General features: G+C 45.5%; 1 protein-coding gene across 2 annotated transcripts in view; it reads left to right on the top strand.

Moving 5' to 3' along the window:
• Positions 1–20,031, top strand: part of LOC125543820 — a 38,331-nt gene extending 18,300 nt beyond the window's left edge. For both annotated transcript variants that reach the window (XM_048707304.1, XM_048707303.1), the window contains 2 exons: positions 7,250–7,336; positions 19,645–20,031. In XM_048707304.1, the coding sequence (XP_048563261.1) occupies positions 7,250–7,336; positions 19,645–19,710 (153 nt within the window). In that variant the 3' untranslated portion in view covers positions 19,711–20,031. The remainder of the gene's footprint in view (positions 1–7,249; positions 7,337–19,644) is intronic.
• Positions 20,032–20,276: the final 245 nt, after the last annotated feature.

Consider the following 20,276-nt stretch of genomic DNA (forward strand, 5'->3'; position numbering starts at 1 on the left):
ATATAGATCACAAGAAACGTTAACCCAACCAATGGAAAGGAAATATGGTTATCAGATTAAGCAGAACAATGGAAAGGAAAATGTGTTTAAACACATATTTTAAGGTTATATCCTTCCCAAGGACAAGTAGAGCATGATATCCATGACAGGATAAAAACTAGAAAACCTTTTATGTAAGGGGAGAGGAATTTCATGACATTATCCATACAACGTTGTCTAGATAATTGAGCAAGAAATATTTAGCATCGGGTTTCAAATGTTCTTGTTGAAAATCGGAGTACCACAGACATGCTTCGAGATAGCATTGACATGGTTATCAAGTAAGAGTCAGAATTTGGATGCACAAAGGATCCATCAGGAACAACTTATAGAATAAGTCTTATAATTTCCTCAAGGAAGAATGGTTAAACTTGCTAAACAAGAAACTATAATAACAAGTTCTCCGGCCAGGTGTGATAGGCATGACATCACCTTACCGATATATAAAGACCAATGTTATAACTCTTGGAAATATGTCCCAACCATCATATCTGACCGAGATTCAGATCTGATCGATGTTAGGAATCAGGATACCTCAGACTTAGGATGCCTAAGAAGAGAAGGTGCGACACAAATTGACGAGATGCCATTGTAAGATTCTTAGGAAATGAACTATGGAAGTGAGTTCCGAAACATGAGTTCATCAGTAAACCAACGAGAGGATGAGGAGGTGGCTGATGGAATCAGCGGTAATTCATCGAGATTAACAAAAGATGGATTTCTACAATTAGGTGAACAAGGAAATATCATTTGTCGGATCAAATGATATAATGAAGCATGTTTGAGGAAAACATACACAATTAAACATTGGTAGAAAGGTGCGCCCGAAATATGGGTTGGGCTGCACGACCAATGTCAGAAGGGTGATTCAATAATCAATAGTCTAAGAATGAATGGCCGACCATTATTCAAAGCAATAGGATTACTAGAAAGGCAGAATCCAAACAGCACCGTTCACTTGTTGGTACCCCGGTTGGAATCAACGCGAGGACCAAGAAAGAATGGTGATGATGAGAAGTATCACTATACCAAGAATTCTTAAGAGGAGGAGCAATCCTCACAACATCCTTGATATTAAAAGATGGTAATACTCCAAGGTAAAGAAGAACAAATGCTAGATAGCAGGGAACTCAAGGTATAACACAAAACACGAACAAGTTTGTGTTGAACGGAAGGCAATAAAGTGGTCAAAAATAACACAAATCAGCGGGGGCAAGGATAGTATTTCTCATCATGAACTCAATTGATATCCTGGAAGAGCTCATAAGGTCGATGATGATCACGACACATTTGTCGAGAGATTTCATGAAGATGTAATCAATCAGCGGTGACATCAGGTCAAAGGAATGATGAAGCGGAAGGTTATTGGAACCATGGGTAGGACACAAACTTGAAATCAAGCTTGTTGTTCAAGGCGAAATGGAATGACGAGGGAGATCGGCGTAATCTTAGCTCATCATCGAAAGTTGTGCTCCGGGGTTAAGGACCAGGTAGCACAGTTAAAATTGGCACGATAATGATATAGCCGAGCAGGCTAGGATTTACGTGATCGAGTTCAAACTCGGACTTAAAGAAGATTATCAAGAGTTGTTGAACCGTAGGGCAGACTCGGTTCAGTTATCGGTGTCTTTGAGTGTATAATAACTCAGAGCCCATGAAAACTGTAATCAATGAGAATGTAGTACTTGATGAAGAACTCATAAGAAGTTATGCAGTTCCAAGATAATCTCGAGATACCAGGGGGGTAATACCCAAAGACGGATCAAAGTAGAGGTTGGACCGGGGTATTGGTCCACAGAAGACAAGTGCTTACACTTGCATCGAAAATGGTATTTAAAGGAGAACATGGTCGGAACCATGATTGCAAAGGATCAATTCACCGATAGCAAAGGATATTATATAAAGGAAATAGTTACAAGAAGCTTCCATGATAGGATCTACATCGCGTCCATGGGCATGAACACAAAGTTCAAGGTCGACTCCCACTTCTCCAATGCATAACCTTTCATTCACTTCTCGCGTTCGATGAAGTTGCAGTGTTGAAATTTTATCTGGCGAAGCACCAAAAGAGTATGACTCGTGAAAACTTCCGGGTTCACACGGTTTAGAGAAAGCATATGTTCAACCCATAGGAGCTTCTTAGAAACATATACCACAAGTTTCAAGAGTAATTAACACAAGTCCGAAAGCAGAGCATGGTTGACAAAGCAGAGGATACAATTTACCAAAGGCATTATGTACCCGTGGAAAGGCTCACAAGGTTATTGAATATGAAGGACGAGGTCAGATGAAATCCAACAATGGATCGGGCAATCCACAACGGAGCTGATGTGAGTATCGGTACTCAATCAGACGAAGAAAAATGCACGGTTATCATTTTATAGAACATCTGAATAATTCGAGGTTTAGATACCAAAGGAATTATGATGTCCAAAACAAGGGATCAGAAGCAGACGCTCTGATCAAGGATGGATCAATTGAATATACCAGAGGCACAATCGACGACAGATAATTTGGTCGAGAACCAGCTCATGTTCAAAATGACGTCTGAGCCGGAAAGATAATCCTAGGACTCGACTGATGATTGTGAACATTCGCACTCATATTGAATCAATAGACTCAAAATGATAATGACAAGGGATGCCATTAAGATTACGAGACTTATGGGATTAACCATAATGCAAGCAAGCAAGAATTTCAAGAGCAATAGGCTCCTGAGGATTTTCGGAAGATCGAATGGTATATCGAAGATTGGTGACATACATGAATCAACTGGGGGATGAGCGGATACTCGATAAGTGCGAGAATTATCCGTAGGGTCAAGTGACAAAGAACAGCAAGGCAGTAAGCTCAAAGGATTATCGAAACAATGATGAACTTTTCAGGGTATCTTGTAATAACAAGACCAACTGGGGATGAATGTAAGAATAACAACTGCAAGTAGTTATCCATAAGGGTTCACGGTGGAAGGGGAATTGCAAACGCGATGAACACAAGTTCTCGGGTTAACAGCGGAGAGTATCTTCAGGGTCTTCACGTGGCAGACGATCATCAGTAATAAGGGGCTCTCCGGGTGGAGGTGATAACGAGATCCTAATGTTAGATTTAGCAAAATTCCTTTAACCCGAATAGAGGAGAGATCAGAGTCCCAGAATAAAGGTCGAGGAGTAAAAGATCCTAATACCTCCCAATGGCGACGTGTGCCCGTAAGACACACAACCATGTTAGTAAAAGTTTTGCAATGTCTAGACTCGACTTCGGCCAAGGAGTTGAGAAGGGGGATTCCTACAGGCAGTCGGCTCTGATACCAACTTGTGACGCCCCCGATTTGACCGTACACTAATCATACACACAAACATGTACGATCAAGATCAGGGACTCACGGGAAGATATCACAACACAACTCTACAAATAAAATAAGTCATACAAGCATCATATTACAAGCCAGGGGCCTCGAGGGTTCGAATACAAGAGCTCGATCATAGACAAGTCAGCGGAAGCAACAATATCTGAGTACAGACATAAGTTAAACAAGTTTGCCTTAAGAAGGCTAGCACAAACTGGGATACAGATCGAAAGAGGCGCAGGCCTCCTGCCTGGGATCCTCCTAAACTACTCCTGGTCGTCATCAGCGGGCAGCACGCAGTAGTAGGCACCTCCGGTGTAGTAGGAGTCGTCATCGAAGGTGGCGTCTGGCTCCTAGGCTCCAACATCTGATTGCGACAACCAGGTAGAAGGGATAGAGGAAAAAGAAGGAGAAAGCAACCGTGAGTACTCATCTAAAGTACTCGCAAGCAAGGAGCTACACTACATATATATGCACTGGTATCAAATGGAATAAGGGTATCATATGTGGACTGTACTGTAGAAAGCCGGAATAAGAGGGGGATAGCTAGTCCTATCGAAGGGTACGCTTCTGGCCACCTCCATCTTGCAGCATGTAAAAGAGAGCAGAAGGTAAATCCACCAAGTAGCATCGCATCGCATAACATAATCCTAACCGATGATCCTCCCCTCGTCGCCCTGTTAGAGAGCGATCACCGGTTGTATCTGGCACTTGGAAGGGTGTGTTTTATTAAGTATCCGGTTCTAGTTGTCATAAGGTCAAGGTACAACTCCAAGTTGTCCTGTTACCGAAGATCACGGCTATTCGAATAGATTAACTTCCCTGCAGGGGTGCACCACATACCCCAACACGCTTGATCCCATTTGGCCGGACACACTTTTCGGGGTCATGCCCGGCTGCGAAAGATCAACACGTCGCAGCCCCACCTAGGCACAACAGAGAGGTCAGCACGCCGGTTTAAACCTAAGCGCACAGGGGTCTGGGCCCATCGCCCTTAGCACACCTGCACGTTGCGAACGCGGCCGGAAGCAGAACTAGCCCCCTTAATACAAGAGCAGGCTTACGTTCCAATCCGGCGCGCGCCGCTCAGTCGCTGATGTCACGAAGGCTTCGACTGATACCATGACGCCGGGATACCCATAACTACTCCCGCGTGGATGGTTAGTGCGTATAAGCCAGATGGCCAGACTCAGATCAAATACCCAGATCTCGTTTAGCGTGTTAAGTATCCGCGAACGCCGACCAGGGCCAGGCCCACCTCTCTCCTAGGTGGTCTGAACCTGCCCTGTCGCTCCGCCACAAAGTAACAGTCGGGGGCCGTCGGGAACCCAGGCCCACCTCTACCGGGATGGAGCCACTTGCCCCTTCAGCCCCCATCTCCGAACAGTATCACAGGTAATGTAACAGTGTATAGTATATAGTATAAGCCCGTGATCACCCCCGAGCGATCACGGCCCAGTAGTATAGCATGGCAGACGGACAAGAGTGTAGGGCCACTGATGGAACACTAGCATCTTATACTAAGCAGTAGGATAGCAGGTAAGGTAACAACAGTAGTAGCAAGGATAGGCTATGCAGCAGTATAGGATTAACTGAAAGCAGTAACATGCTATACTACTCTAATGCAAGCAGTATAGAGAAGAGTAGGCGATATCTGATGATCAAAGGGGGGGCTTGCCTGGTTGCTCAGACAAGAAGGAGGGGTCGTCAACACCGTAGTCGAACTGGGGGGTCACCGGCAGCGTCGGTCTCGGTGTCTATCGAGAGAAGGGGGGGGGGAGAAACAATAAATATTTAAGCAAGCAGATGCATAGCGATGCATGACATGACAAGTAGTGGTGCTAGAGATGCCCTAACACGGTATGTGATGATACCGGTGAAGGGAGGACACATCCGGGAAAGTATCCCCGGCGTTTCGCGTTTTCGGGCAGAGGAGCCGGAGGGGAAAAGTTGCGAGTTTGATATGTTAGGGGTGCGTGGCGAACGAACGGGCTGCGTATCCGGGTTCGTCTCGTCATTCTGAGCAACTTTCATGTTGAAAATAATTTAATCTGAGTTACGGATTAAAAGTTATGATTTTCTAAGGATTTTATTAATTTTTGGAATTTAATTAATTATTTAATTTAATTCGAAAATGAATTAATGACATCAGCATGATGTCATGCTGATGTCAGCAGTCAACAGAGTTGACTGATCAACCTGACCAGTGGGTCCCACTGGTCAGTGACACATATTAATTAAACAGGTTAATTAAACTAATCACAATTAATTAGGGGGGTGGGCCCCACTGTCATACTAATTATTTAGCTAATTAACAGTAGTTAAATAAGTTAATTAATCTTTAGGTTAATTAATCTTAATTGGTTAATTTAATAAGAATTAATTAAGTTAATTAATTAATTAATTAATTAATTTCATTATTTTTTTAAACCGTTCTGGGGCTAGGCCCACTTGTCATTGGCCCACAGGGGCTTATCGGGCGCCGGATGCAGGGCACAGCCCGAACGGGCGATGGAGCCCCCAGGGTGTTGGCGCGGGCGTCTGATGCCGGGCGCCGGAGCAGGGGGATGCCGGTGGTAGGGGGTCGCGGTCGCCGGGCCAAGCACACGCGGCTGGGCGCATCCACGGCGTGGCAAGAGGCGGCCAAGGCGGGCGGGCGGAGAGGAGGCCGCGTCCCGGGGCGGCAACAAGTGCGGGCGGGCGTTCAGGGGTGCCACAGGGGTGCGGACGGATGTGGCAAGGGCTCGTGGGAGCGTGGCCAGGAGCGCGGAGTGCGAACGGCGTGCCGGGCGGCGCGGGCGCGCGGTGACCGTGAGAGGAGGGAGTGCGAGGAGAGGAGGAGCTCACAGGGGATTGTAGGGACTGAGGCAGCGGTTTGCGGGGAGGAGACGGAGAAGACGGCGTCGGTGACGAGGTGCAGCGGCACGGCAGCTCCGACAAGGTGTCGAGGAGGTGGACGGCGAGGTGGCCTCCGGCGACGGCGACGTCGACATCCAGGGAGCGGCGAGGCGCGTTGGAGACCGGTGGGGGGGGGAATTGGGGAGGAGAGTGACGGGCCGAGGCAGCAGGAGGGGCGACGGCGGAGCGGTCCGGCGAGGGGTGCCAGTGCGGTGGCGACGGGAATCGGCGGCGGCGTCGGGCCGATGGGATCGGGGGTCTGCCCCGATCCAGATCGGGCAGAGGAGCAGGTAGCGAGGGGAGTGGGGGAACGTGGGGGAGCGAGTGGGGGCGTGGGGGCGACGGGAGAGTGGGCGATGGGTGGTTATGGCTAGGGTTACGGGGGGTATGTGTAGGCCGAGGTGGGCCGGCCTGGCTGGGGATGGCCCAGTTGGGCCGGTGGCTTGCTGGGCCGGAGCCTAGTGGGAGGGGGGGGTTCTTTCCTATTTTAGTTTTACTTTATTTTTAGTTTTACTAAATATACCACTAGCCCCTAAATTAGTATTTATAAATACTCTACTGCCACATTAATTTCTCATACCTAATAAAATAGTTTAATGTTTTAATATTTAAAAATGCATTTAATTATTTGTTTAAGCCACTATTTTATTTTGTTTAGTGCTTTTAATTATTTTATAGAAATGTGGCTTCTCCACTATAATTACCTAGGCAATATTTGGCTCACTCCGAACATTTTAGTTTTAATAATTGAAAACTTTTATTGTTTGACTGATTTTGAATTTGAATTTGAATCGTTTTCGAACTAACTTGAGATTAGCAACTATAATCGAGGTGACGTGGCATCACTAGCAGAGGATCACTGTAGCTTAATTACCCGGGCGTCACAGCCAGATAATGAAGAATATCCAGTACAGTAACCGAGTTTTCAGCCAAAGTTTAATTTGTGTTTCTGTTCGTTTTAACTAGATGACTGAGGCCCGGTGTAGAAGATGCACAGAAAAGAAAGTAGGCATACTTGATATCATTCATGCCAGCTGTGGAGATCGCTATCAGGTATTTCCATGTTCTTTTTCCGCGTTTATGAAGCGCTTACTTTATTTTTATTCATGGTTGTATGCTGTGGTGCTTTCCACATTACTTGTGCCATCTGGTCGTTTTAATTTAAATCAAATACTATTTGCTTTTAGGGATGATTAATGTTCTTGTTGTAAGGTGGGTTCAAAGGGTTTTAAAAATTCACTAGAACAATGCCCGTGCGTTGCAATTGGGATATAAATATTCTAGTACGTTAGCTTGTGATTTACCTGTCAATAATTATGCGATTGTGTAAATAAATGTTCATCAAATTCTGCCCGTGAATTACCTTATATTTTGATTAGAAGTTTGGTAAGTAAATTAAAGTGGAATTGGTTCAGAAGGTAAGTAAATTAAGGTGATTGATTATCATGTACATGGAAGGTTGGACGAAGGGGTGGTGGGAAGAAAGGTGAAATGGGAACCTTACGTTCTTTTTAAGTAGTAGAGATAATGAGCTGTTATGCACTTCAAAAGAATCCCCAAGATTCATACATGTGTAACATATTTTCACTGAATAGACAAATTGATGCGCAACTCATGCCACAACCACTGCAGTTGAGGCTTGAAGTTATGATTCCTAGCTATCAGGAGTCTATCCTCCTTTTGAATGCTTGCTTGATTGATGCAACTCTGGGCTTTCAAATCTCCATTTGCATGTGCTGAGTTGCACCCACCTGTTTGTTGTTATAGTCGTTGCTAATTGAATTGTTTCATGTTCTTTGTTGCAAACATAGAATTTTGTTCCCTTATATTTAGGAATTAGAGACTTCCCTAAAGCTCAATTGTTGCAAAGGATATTGCAAAGGGTATTGCTCACAAAGGTAATGTCAAGGGAAGGCAAAGTTTGTGACGAAATGGATACCTTCGTCACACTTAGGCCCCATTCAGAAGCTTGCCGGCTCCCAACTTCACCGGCTCCGCGCGCGGAGCCGGCCTGAATGCCGCAGTTCCAAGAAGTCCGCTTCGCGAAGCCATCCCTCCTTGCGTGCAATTTCGTGGAGCCGTGGAAGCGTAGCTTCTCCAAATGATGAAGCCGGAGTTGGTTGAATTTACAGGAGAATGCCATTCCGAAGTGGCCTGGGTACAATTTCGATCTGAAGAAGCCCTCTCGAGCGAACCAGCGACCGCGCGACCCCATAGTCAGACCAGCCTGCGCCTCTCCTCTCTGGCCCATGCCGACGGTGCAGTGCTGCTGCCGAACGCTTCGCAGCTCCCGTGTGAACCTGGTTAAGCCAGAGAGCTTCTGAACGGGGCTTTAACCTTTCATGAAGTCGGGGATGACCAGCTTTGCTTCCGGTTGAAGGTGTCAAAGGATGAACTGGTTGTTGGTGATGATGTACTTGGTGGTTATTGATGTAGATGGTTCGAAATGGTCACTCCGTTGATGCATGAGTGATGAAGCGATGACTCGATCACGATGGTTGGTGGAGGTGTACGGTGTCGATGAAGTTCCTCCAAATTTTTCTCGGCCAAACAAGACCAAGAACACTCAAATAGGAGTCCGTAGTGAAAGTTATGGCCAAAACGGTGAAGATGCTGAAATTTCTAGCGTGCTCTCTGGAAATTCCAAAAGTTCTGGGGTAGGGGGTGGAAGTTCCAGATTGTTCGAAAGTTCCGGTCTTCGCAGAGAAGGTGTGGGTTTGACCTGAAAATTCCAGATCGAAACACGGGGGCGGGAAAACTCGATTTCCAGTTCAAAATTGATAGGGTAAAGGAAAAAAATGGGCCATAGGAATGCAATGGAAGGCCGATCAACAAGTTTTGCAAGAGATCCATGGATCAAAACCAAGCAAATCACAAGAAATTGGGTATGGCTAGTTTTGGGTGGGGATTTTTCTAATTAGGCAAGAACGAAACAAAAAATAGGCTAGAATAGTGTGTGTGTGTGGGGGGGGGGGGGTGCTCCAAATCGTGGCAACCTTGCTCATGATACCAAATGATGTAGGGCAGACCTTAGGGTGGCTCGATCTTCATGAATTGGAGGTAGATTTGAGGAAGGACGTGAAGAACACGAGGGAAAACGAGAGGAATCACAAGGGAAAGAAGCACAAATCAACACACATGTTGCAACACAAGATACATTAGGATAAATACATCCACTAGAGAGAGATGGAACAAAGCTAGGGTGCTTCCCCAAGTCCGAGGACAAAGAGAACTTGACGTTTCAACGGACTTCTCCTCAAGCGGAGGTCTTGATACTCCTATGGAGTCTTCCCCTCAAGAGAAGGCCTTCTTCTCCATGAGAGGAGTTATCTCCACAATGGAGGAATCCCACAAGGCTCTAATGTCTAGTTCTACTTTGCTAGCCCAAGATTGGAGGAGGGGGAAAGGTATATATAGGTCCACCCATGAAGGGGTAAGTGGGCAGGGAAGATACATTGGCCATGGGCCCAAAGTCACTACACACTAGCGGGGTCGGAAGCTCTGGGCATGTTCTTTTTTTCTTTCGAAATGGCAACATTCACTAGGAAGAAAAGAATTGTTCGGTTAATTGGGGAAAACCGAGTGAAAACTAGATTGCCGAGTTAATTATGGAGAACCGGGTAAAAACCATCACCACCGCTGAGCGACACGCATAAGATACCCCACGCACACCACTCCAACGGGGCCTCGTCGAGACAGCATGTAGGCGTCATCGTCATCATCCCTCCCCTAGAAGCGTCATCGCCATCCATAAACCCTGAGCAAAAGACTCCAACTTCACCTTAGGTGATCGTCGACCCAACCCACATTGTAGAAGCTGTGTGAAGATGCATGAAGATCCGCGCCAGAACTCGGCCACCTGCGACCAGACAACACAACTCCGACTCTGAAGGAGACCACAAAGAACTAGGCATGACTGGCACTGTAGAAGATCATCAAACGAACCACCTGCTGCCCGTTACCTCAACCATAGCCATCAAGATCCGCCACCACAGCTTCGACTTCGCAACAACAAACCGGCCGAGGCAATCGTGCGAACACACTGGCAAAGAGCCGACTACCTCAACCATAGCCATGTCTCCAACATTGCTCCCTCATCATCGTTGCCACAGAAGCCTCGACACCAAGACTGCCGTCTTCCACTGGTCCCGCATGCCAGTACACAACTCCAAAGACGAAGCCCCCATGGGGGAATACAACACCAAGGTGCCATCCTCGTCCCGATCAAACAAGATCAACGGTTGTCCCAGGAGCTGCATCGATCCACACAGGAGGGGTATGGCAGCAAAACATCGATGCCTACAAGAATGTAAGCGATGGCCACGACCGCCCCCATCGCTACTCACGGCCATGACCGAGACAGGGTTTTCACCCAAGCACCCAACACCACCTCATCCGCACATCTCATGGCGGCGCCCACCTAGCACCACCAGAGCCAGCTCGCAGTCAAAGAAACCCATCGTCGAAGTAGCCAACCGCACCTTGCGAAGGCCACCGACCAGCACCAGCTGCTGGATCTGCCAACCGCCGACCGAAAGCTGGATCATCGGACGCAACATGAATACCAATCCTTGTTGATAGAGACGAAGGTGTCCCGATGTTTCGATGAGATAGATATCGTTTTCTGTGAGAGTCGACTTTGACGATCCGACTACGAACGTGCGAAGACGTCGCGCCTTAGCAATCGCTAAACCAACTTCCGAGGGTTATTGACCACGCCGGAGCACGATCAACCTGACCACGAGGGTCTATTTCCTGCGAGCAAACGAAGAACAAGCAAGAAACTGAGATTGCAATCTGGATATTGCGAATAAAAGAGGAAAGCTTTATTAATGAAGGTGGGGTTCTGTGACGTCTTGGTCTGGTCGTTGGACACAAACGAAGTACGTGAAGTTGCAGCTATGGCGAACTTTTAGTCTAAACGATGCCCTAAGGGCTGTATATATGGAGGAGAAAGGGGGGAATTTCGTGGCCCTTGGAGGAGGGGTCCAAAACTAACCCTAACTCTTGTTTCCCCACACATACGGACTCTAAAAACAGCCTATACTTAAGTATTTCGAAAATATATAGGCCTGGGCCAATAATAAGGTGACACAGCACCTAGAATAGCTTCTGGACGAAATTTATGAAGTGGCATCTTGTATATTTCGTTCAAGACTTCATGCACTCCTTATGGTGGCTTTAAAGTCCTGAAATCATCACTTGTAACTCCGTTCTTGATCCCCTTACTCATGCCATCATCTCCATGCTTGAACTTGCTTCAAGATTCATCTTTCTTGTCCAAGCTAGGCCCTTCATTTGTAAGCAAAACAAATGTATCCAATTTAGGCAGCATCATATTCTCACGAGCATTAGAATCGTTACCAAGAAACGCTAGTACCTGATAATTCAATTGGCGTGCGTGAGCTCTAGTAATTGGTCCAGTATGTATAGCAGCAGGGGCTGTGGGTGTAACAATGGTATTGATATCCTCATCATCCTCCCCTTCTTGAAATGAAGTCGTCCTCGACGAAAGCTCATCTTCCTCACCTAAATAAGACTTCAAATCTACAATGTTAAAAGTGGGACTAACCCCAAAATCCGCAGGCAGCTCAAGTTTATATGCATTATCATTTATTTTCTCTAACATCTTAAAAGGACCATCAGCACGTGGCATTAACTTTGATTTGCGCAAATTAGGAAATCTATCCTTGCGCAAATGTAACCAAACAAGATCTTCAGGTGCAAACAAGATCTCCTGCAAGTTTATATTTAGCATTCATATGCTCAATGTTTTCCTTAGTTAACTCATGCATTTTTAAAATCAATTCAGCACGTTCTTTAGCATCAAAATTAACCTTCTTCGAAGATGGAAGAGGCAACAAATCAATAGGTGCACGAGGTAGGAAACCATACACAACTTCAAAAGGGCACATCTTAGTAGTAAAATGCAATGAACGATTATAAGCAAATTCAATATGAGGCAAGCATTCTTCCTACAATTTCTTATTATTCTTCAAAACAGCCCTAAGCATAGTACACAATGTTCTATTGACTACTTCAGTTTGTCCATCAGTTTGGGGGTGACAAGTAGTACTAAAAAGCAGTTTAGTCCCCAACTTAGCCCATAAACATCTTCAAAAGTGGCTAAGAAATTTAGTATCACAATCTGAAACAATCTGAAACAATAGTTGAAGAGGTGCGTTAGGGGCAATTCATTAAACTTGTTATTCAGCTTTGTTTCGAACGTCTTGTTCATGCCATCTATCTTCTTCATGGCCTCTTCAAATCTGTTTAGCACATCTTGCCCCTGTCCACTCATCATTTGCTGAAATTTATCATGCAACTCCTTATTCGTCATGTTCTCCCAGTCAGTCTCGTCGGCTTGTGATCCTGCCATGGTTAGCAGCAATAGAAACACACAAGAATATGATCCTACAGACTACTAACAAGAGGTGGTGGTGGGTGTCACAAATCCGTCAAACAAATCTCAAATTCTTACCAGTTCTTACCCAGCAGCAGGCGGTGATCGGCACCCGTCATAGTCAAAACTCTCAAAGCTTGGATAGAGCGATTACCAGGGAAAATCAAACGCATGACGTAGATGTATGTGGAGCTGGGAAGGCTTATAATATGGTAGCAAAAAGAGTCAGTAATAATCAATTCAGAGATGCAAAGTTGAATAAACGCTCAACGACGATACTGTGCTGGTCCTAGGCTAGATCGTGCTAGAGACGCGAGCCTAGAACACTAACAAAATCACGGCGCTGCACGTAAACAAGGGAAAAGCACACTCTGGAACTTTTTTTTCACGCTGTTTTTTTGGCGCTCCTTTTTTTTGCGCTCTTTTTTTTGCAAAAAAACACTATAATGGCGAGTGTCTCAAAACTCTTCCCTCGTCAAACTGACAGGATGGGCATGAATTTTTTTTTTCGGAAATCAGGATAGCGACGACGAAAAAGTGCGACAAAATATCACTGATGGCACGTGGCTCAAAAGACTCAGAAAAGCCTAAAAATAGGATAGGGAAAAAATATTTTTGCTCGCCGAAATTTTGGCCTAAAAACTGCCCGGGGGTCTCCAGACTTTTTTTTCGAGACCTACTCAGTCAAGGAAACACAAAATGAAAACTAGATGGATCCTGAAAACAAACCTAATATGAAAACAACTCGGATTGGTGGTGGACAGGTAGATATATATGTGGACTCGGATTGGTGGTGGACAGGCGGATGTATATGTGGACTCGGATTGGTGGTGGACAGGCGGATGTATATGTGGACTCGGATTGGTGGTGGACAGGCGGATGTATATGTTGACTCGGATTGGTGGTGGACAGGCGGATGTATATGGCAGCGGTAAGGAATATGTTGGTGGTGGTGGTATGTGGTAGGAACGATGACGATGGTGCGGCGGCGGTGTGACAACTTGTGAACAGAACTCGAAACTCTAAAGGAAACTAGACGCTAAGATCAGCAACTAGACACGACGATGCAACCGCAAATTGAACAATGCAAAACCCTAAAAAGATTATGCAAAGGTTCAGATTGGTTCGGATATGATGACAACAACAAAACAACAACAACAACAAAGCCTTTAGTCCCAAACAAGTTGGGGTAGGCTAGAGGTGAAATCCATAAGATCTCGCAACCAACTCATGGCTCTGGCACATGGATACCAAGCTTCCACGCACCCCTGTCCATAGCTAGCTCTTTGGTGATACTCCAATCCTTCAGGTCTCTCTTAACGGACTCCTCCCATGTCAAATTCGGTCTACCCCGCCCTCTCTTGACATTCTCCGCACGCTTTAGCCGTCCGCTATGTACTGGAGCTTCTGCAGGCCTGCGCTGAATATGCCCAAACCATCTCAGACGATGTTGGACAAGCTTCTCCTCAATTGGTGCTACCCCAACTCTATCTCGTATATCATCATTCCGTACTCGATCCTTCCTCGTGTGGCCACACATCCATCTCAACATACGCATCTCCGTCACACCTAACTGTTGAACATGTCGCCTTTTAGTCGGCCAACACTCCGCGCCATACAACATTGCGGGTCGAACCGCCGTCCTGTAGAACTTGCCTTTTAGCTTTTGTGGCACTCTCTTGTCATAGAGAATGCCAGAAGCTTGGCGCCACTTCAACCTAACCCTAATTTTTTTGGCTTTTTCTGGACTGTAGGTATGAAAAACAGACTCGATCTAAACTATGAAAAACTGTAAAATCTCACCGAGCAACCTGGAAATCTGATACCAGTTGATAGAGGCGAAGGTGTCCCGATGTTTCGATGAGATAGATATCGTTTTCTGTGGGAGTCGACTTTGACGATCCGGCTACGAACGTGCGAAGACGTCGCGCCTTAGCAATCGCTAAACCAACTTCCGAGGGTTATTGACCACACCGGAGCACGATCAACCTGACCACGAGAGTCTATTTCCTGCGAGCAAACGAAGAACAAGCAAGAAACTGAGATTGCAATCTGGATATTGCGAATAAAAGAGGAAAGCTTTATTAATGAAGGTGGGGTTCTGTGACGTCTTGGTCTGGTCGTTGAACACAAACGAAGTACGCGAAGTTGCAGCTATGGTGAACTTTTAGTCTAAACAAAACCCAAAGTCTAAACGATGCCCTAAGGGCTGTATATATGGAGAAGAGAGGGCAGAATTTCGTGGTCCTTGGAGGAGGGGTCCGAAACCAACCCTAACTCTTGTTTCCCCACACATACGGACTCTAAAAACAGCCTATACTTAAGTATTTCGAAAATACATGGGCCTGGCCCAATAATAAGGTGACGCAGCACCTAGAATAGTCTCTGGACGAAATTTATGAAGTGGCATCTTGTATATTTCGTCCAAGGCTTCATGTACTCCTTATGGTGGCTTCAAAGTCTTGAAATCATCACTTCTAACTCCGTTCTTGATCCCCTTCGCATGCCATCATCTCCATGCTTGAACTTGCTCCAAGGTTCATCTTTCTTGTCCAAGCCAGGCCCTTTATTTGTAAGCAAAACAAATGTATCCAATTTAGGCAGCATCATATTCTCATAAGCATTAGAATCGTTACCAAGAAACGCAAGTACCTGATAATTCAATTGGCGTGCGCGAGCTCTAGTAATTGGTCCAGTATGTATAGCAGCAGGGGCTGTGGGTGTAACAATAGTATTGATGTCCTCATCACTTGTCGAGCACCATGCCAACATGGACTAGAGAAATGCCACCCGAGGCCACGAACCACCTCGGTTCCCAGCCATGACCAAGCCCCCACGCGCCCGCTGGAGAACGGAGAAGATCGAGCGGCCTCCGGCGCACTCCTGCATCCTCACAGCAAAGTCGCTCCACCGTGCCGCCCTAGCTGCAGCTCCTCACTGCGCAACCTCCCGGCGGTAGATCTGCGCCGCCGGACCCTTGTACTGCACCTTTTAGTCGATATCTTTTCTGCGTTCAACAATCTGGCAACAAAGCTAATTCAATCTGACAACTAAGTAGGTAATAATATGCAAGTAAGTGATAGTAATCTGACAAGTATAGACGAAAAAAAAGTTACAGAAATATGCCGACATGGGATCCATTTTGAAGAGCTCGCCGCGGGGAAGCTAATGATGAAAGCGGATCATCAACCGGGTTAACGGTTTTGTTAGATAAAACTTTTTAAAAATGTGGATTTTAAAGAATCTTTTGCTGATGTCATGCTTATGTGTTATTTTTTTGAAAAGGGGAATATATTAATATCGCGAAGATACCAATTACACCCAGCCTCTGCACCAACAAGAAGTCTTGAAGACATCCAGGATGCACACAACCCGAAAAGAAAACAAAAAAGAAATGAGAAAAAGACCTCGCCACAGTGATCAACTCCTCTCAGCAGCAGCACACAAACCACCACCAAAGACGACACCTGAAAAACATAAAGGGACATTTACATCTATGCCCTTAACTCGAACCCACTACTCAGTTTTGCCCCTAATTTTTAGGTATGCTCAGTTTTGCCCCTCCGCCGTTAGTTTCACTTATAGAAATGTCCTTCTCTGCCGTTACCGTCCGGTCAAAGGTCTTTGACCGTCCTGAAAAAATAGCAAAAAAAATCAAAAAAATATGAAATTTGGTGGGATCGAAGATAGTCATGTCCGCAAGGCGCGTGCACATTTTCATGCCGTTCGGACACTCCGGGAGCTCGTGTCAAAGGAAAACATAAATTTTGTACGCATGCGAGCAGTAAATTCAAAAAAAAATAGAAAAAAAATCAAAAAAATATGAAATTTCGTGGGACTCAAGATATTCAGGTGCGCAAGATGTGTGCACGTTTTGTTGTGTTTGGACATTGTAGGAGCTCGTGGAGAAAAAAAACAAATTTTAGCTCAAAAAAACTTTGAAAAAATGCACTATTTTGTTTTTTCTTCTCTAGAGCGCCCCGTACGTCATTTGATCACCAAAACTTGCAAGCACTTTGTGCACTCAAGCCTCTTTGACGCCAAATAAATTCAAAATTTTTTGAACTTTTTTGCTATTTTTTTCGAATTTACTGTTCATAGGCATAAATTATTTTTGTTTTCCTTTGCCACGAGCTCCCGGAGTGTCCAACCAACACAAAAATGTGCACGCGCCTTGCGGACATGACTATCTTTGATCCCACCAAATTTCATATTTTTTTGATTTTTTTTGCTATTTTTTTCTGGATGGTCAAAGTACTTTGACCGGACGGTAACGGCGCAAAAGGGCATTTCTATAAGTGACACTAACGGCGGAGGGGCAAAACTGAGCATACCTGAAAATTAGGGGCAAAACTGAGTAGTGGGTTCGAGTTAGGGGCAGAACTGGAATTGGCCCAAACATAAAAGGTCTCCAAAAGCGACACGCCTTCAAGAAGGAAACAGTACACACGTGCCATCGTCGCCCGATCCAAGATCATAGGTTTTCACCTTGAAGAAAGACCGAGCTCTCAAAGCAATACCTTCAACAAGGCAATTGCCAGGCACAACCATTGAAGGCCAGACCTTAGGTTTTCACCCTGAAAGTCATGAGTCGGCACCCGAGGAGCACCACCAAAAAATGAAATCCTCCAGTGTTGTCGCCCCCACTTGACACTGCTGGTACTGAAAGTTATCAAACACCTGGCTTACTCCATCGCTGTCAAGGACCCCTCCGCCTTACTGATCCTCCAATCTCAGCCATCAAGACTTTCTCCGCCGTTTTCTGTGCCATGGAAATCGAGATGCCGACATGTCCCATGGTGTAAACAAATAGCAGAGCTTCGCGCCACGCCCTCCTGGAGCCACATAGGCTGATATGGACGCAAACGACCGGATACTATCCGATCCAGGTATCCTTGGGCAAGATCTCCGGCAGTAGTTCCGGAACACGTCGACGGCTAGATCGAGGAGGACTGATCAAGCAGAACGTTGCCGTGATGCGATAAGAGCATAAGGCCGCCACCACACCGCTGCCTCCACCAAGCCGACGCCATCGACGTCACGGCGGAGGACAACGACCCACGCTGTCCACAGCCCGCAGCTCCAGGCGCTAGATCTGATGAAAACGGCAACGACCGGCCTGCCATCACGCCGTGCCGGCCCGCCCCGCACTCCAGCGCTGCGCTCGAGCGGCAGCAATACGGCGCGCAGACGAGGAGGCTGGCCACCGGCCTGACCTGCCGGAACCGAGCAGCCGCCCAAAACATCGCCGCCGCCGCCACCGCCACCGCCAAGGGAGACTCCGTCGTGCCTGAGGACATCCCCACGACGCGAGCAAGGTCCCCGCCGCCGCCGTCGGCCGCAGCGGCTTCGCCCTGCAGCTTCCTCCGGCAGCGGCGGAGAGGAGGATTGATTTTTTGGTGGCGGCGGCGCTAGGGGTTCACGATCCGCCCGTGTCGCCCGCATGGGAGCGACGGGGGGACGTGGGCCTCGTAGTTGCATGTAAGAGAGTGGGAGGAAACCACCGCATGGGAAGACCACCGTGTGGTGCTGCTAACTAGTGTTGTCCATTTAACAATTGGGTCTCTTGTAAAGCTACTATCTTATATACTCCCTCCGTTTACTTTTATAAGTCATTTTAGACAACTGAAAATAGGCTATTTTGCACATTGTCTGAAATGTCTTTAAGGCCTTACAAAAGTGAACAGAGGGAGTATCTTATATGAGAAAATAGTTACAAATTTGGGTTAACGGTTTTGTTAGATAGAACTTTTTTAAAATTTGGATTTTAAAGAATCTTTTGCTGATGTCATGCTTATGTGTCATAGTTGCATGTAAGAGAGTGCGAGGAAACCACCGCATGGAACACCACCGTGTGGTGCTGCTAACTAGTGTTGTCCATCTAACAATTGGGTCTCTCGTAAAGCTACTATCTTATATATCTTATATGAGAAAATAGTTACAAATTTGCGTGTTAATCAAAAAAGATCTATCTAGAAAGTTATCTATCCGCATTATGTGTGTTTTGGATCTCATATGAAGGATTGTGGATGTATTAGGTCTTATATAGAGATACATGTTATGTTGAACAGTGTGCATCAATTTCAATTAAGTCTATCAATATGTGTGGGACAAATTTTCACAAAAAATGGCTGCAGATAAGATACATGTGTGCAGATTTAATTTAAGTTTTTCTGTAAATTTTATGCTGGACAGAATGCATTCCAGTTAAGCAATAACAATTGGTATATGGTCTCCGAACTAACCCCAGATAGCAATATGATAAAGCCTGAAGTTTTTGCTGCAACCATTCTTACAACTATCAGGTCATCATGCTATCACGTAATTGTAATACATATAGTCGCAAGTATCTAACAGAATTGGAAGAGTGCACTTACATGTAAACCTTCTAATCAGTAATTAGACATAGACCAACAGGAAAGGAAACATATTCTTAAAGTGGATGATGAAATTAGAACTCAGGTACTAGATGTAACAAACATGTATGCCCACCATTGAGCTACCCAGCGATACCTTAATCAGTCATTAATCAAAAGAATCTAATTGCTTTCTAGGTGCTTTCTAGCCAACCAAGGCAATCTGGTACATGTTTTGGTTATAGTCATCAAAAAGCGTATTTGCAAGTATTTTCTATATATCTAATTCATACAAGTTTTCCTTGTAACACTACATTTTTTTCAGAACCTTTCTCTCTTTGAAAGCCCATGCAAGTGTATGGGCTGGCTAGTGATTTGGTTAACCTATTGGGATTCAGTAAAATATCTTTAGTAATAACTTTTTTTATTATATTTACTTGAAAGATTTCTTTGAACATTCTAAAGTTTAGAGCCGACCTGCAGATGGTTTAGTTCACAGCATTTTAAAAAGTGCAGCAGCTTTTAGGCTTAGGGGTTTGATAAAACTTGAAACTGTCACATTTCTGCTGTAGCTGTCTCACGGACTTTGCCCAATATTTCAGGTCGAATGTATTTCCTGCGGATACACATCATTTGCGTCCAGAGATGACATCTTAAGAAATGGCTAGCGAGATCAGGCGATCAGCCAGACAAGAAGCCTGCTACTGATGCTCGCAATGAGAGCACGGAGGCTTACATGGAGAGGCAGACCATAGTCTAACATGCGAAGCGGGATGAACCCTCCCTGCGCCTGCAACTAATCATGGATCGTGATATGTAGAATGACCATTCACAAAAAAGAAAGGATATGTAGGATGACATCAGTGTTAGGCGCCTAGGATGTTCCAGAAAATCTAGTGCGCATCTTTCGATGTGTCAAACTCTTCCAACTGCATATTCATGACGAAAAAGGGTTTTCACCGCTTTATATTATAAAGCAACCGCACCAAGTATCTAACAGCGTCGTAAGTTTAAGGACAAAGAAAAGAAGCAAGTGCCATAAAAAGCAAAACAAGTGAAAAAGAAGCAAGTGCCATAAAAAGCAAAACAACTCTGGCTAGGGGCACAACACAACAAACCCCTAGAAATAAATGACTAGCTAATCCAGCTTAGGTGGTGGTGGAGGAGTCGAAGGTGCGAGGGATCCTGCAGAGGAATGAAGGTCGACAATGATCATGTCGATGTAGTCCCGGCG

Source organism: Triticum urartu, chromosome 3, assembly GCF_003073215.2.
Source record: "Triticum urartu cultivar G1812 chromosome 3, Tu2.1, whole genome shotgun sequence".
NCBI lineage: Eukaryota > Viridiplantae > Streptophyta > Magnoliopsida > Poales > Poaceae > Triticum > Triticum urartu.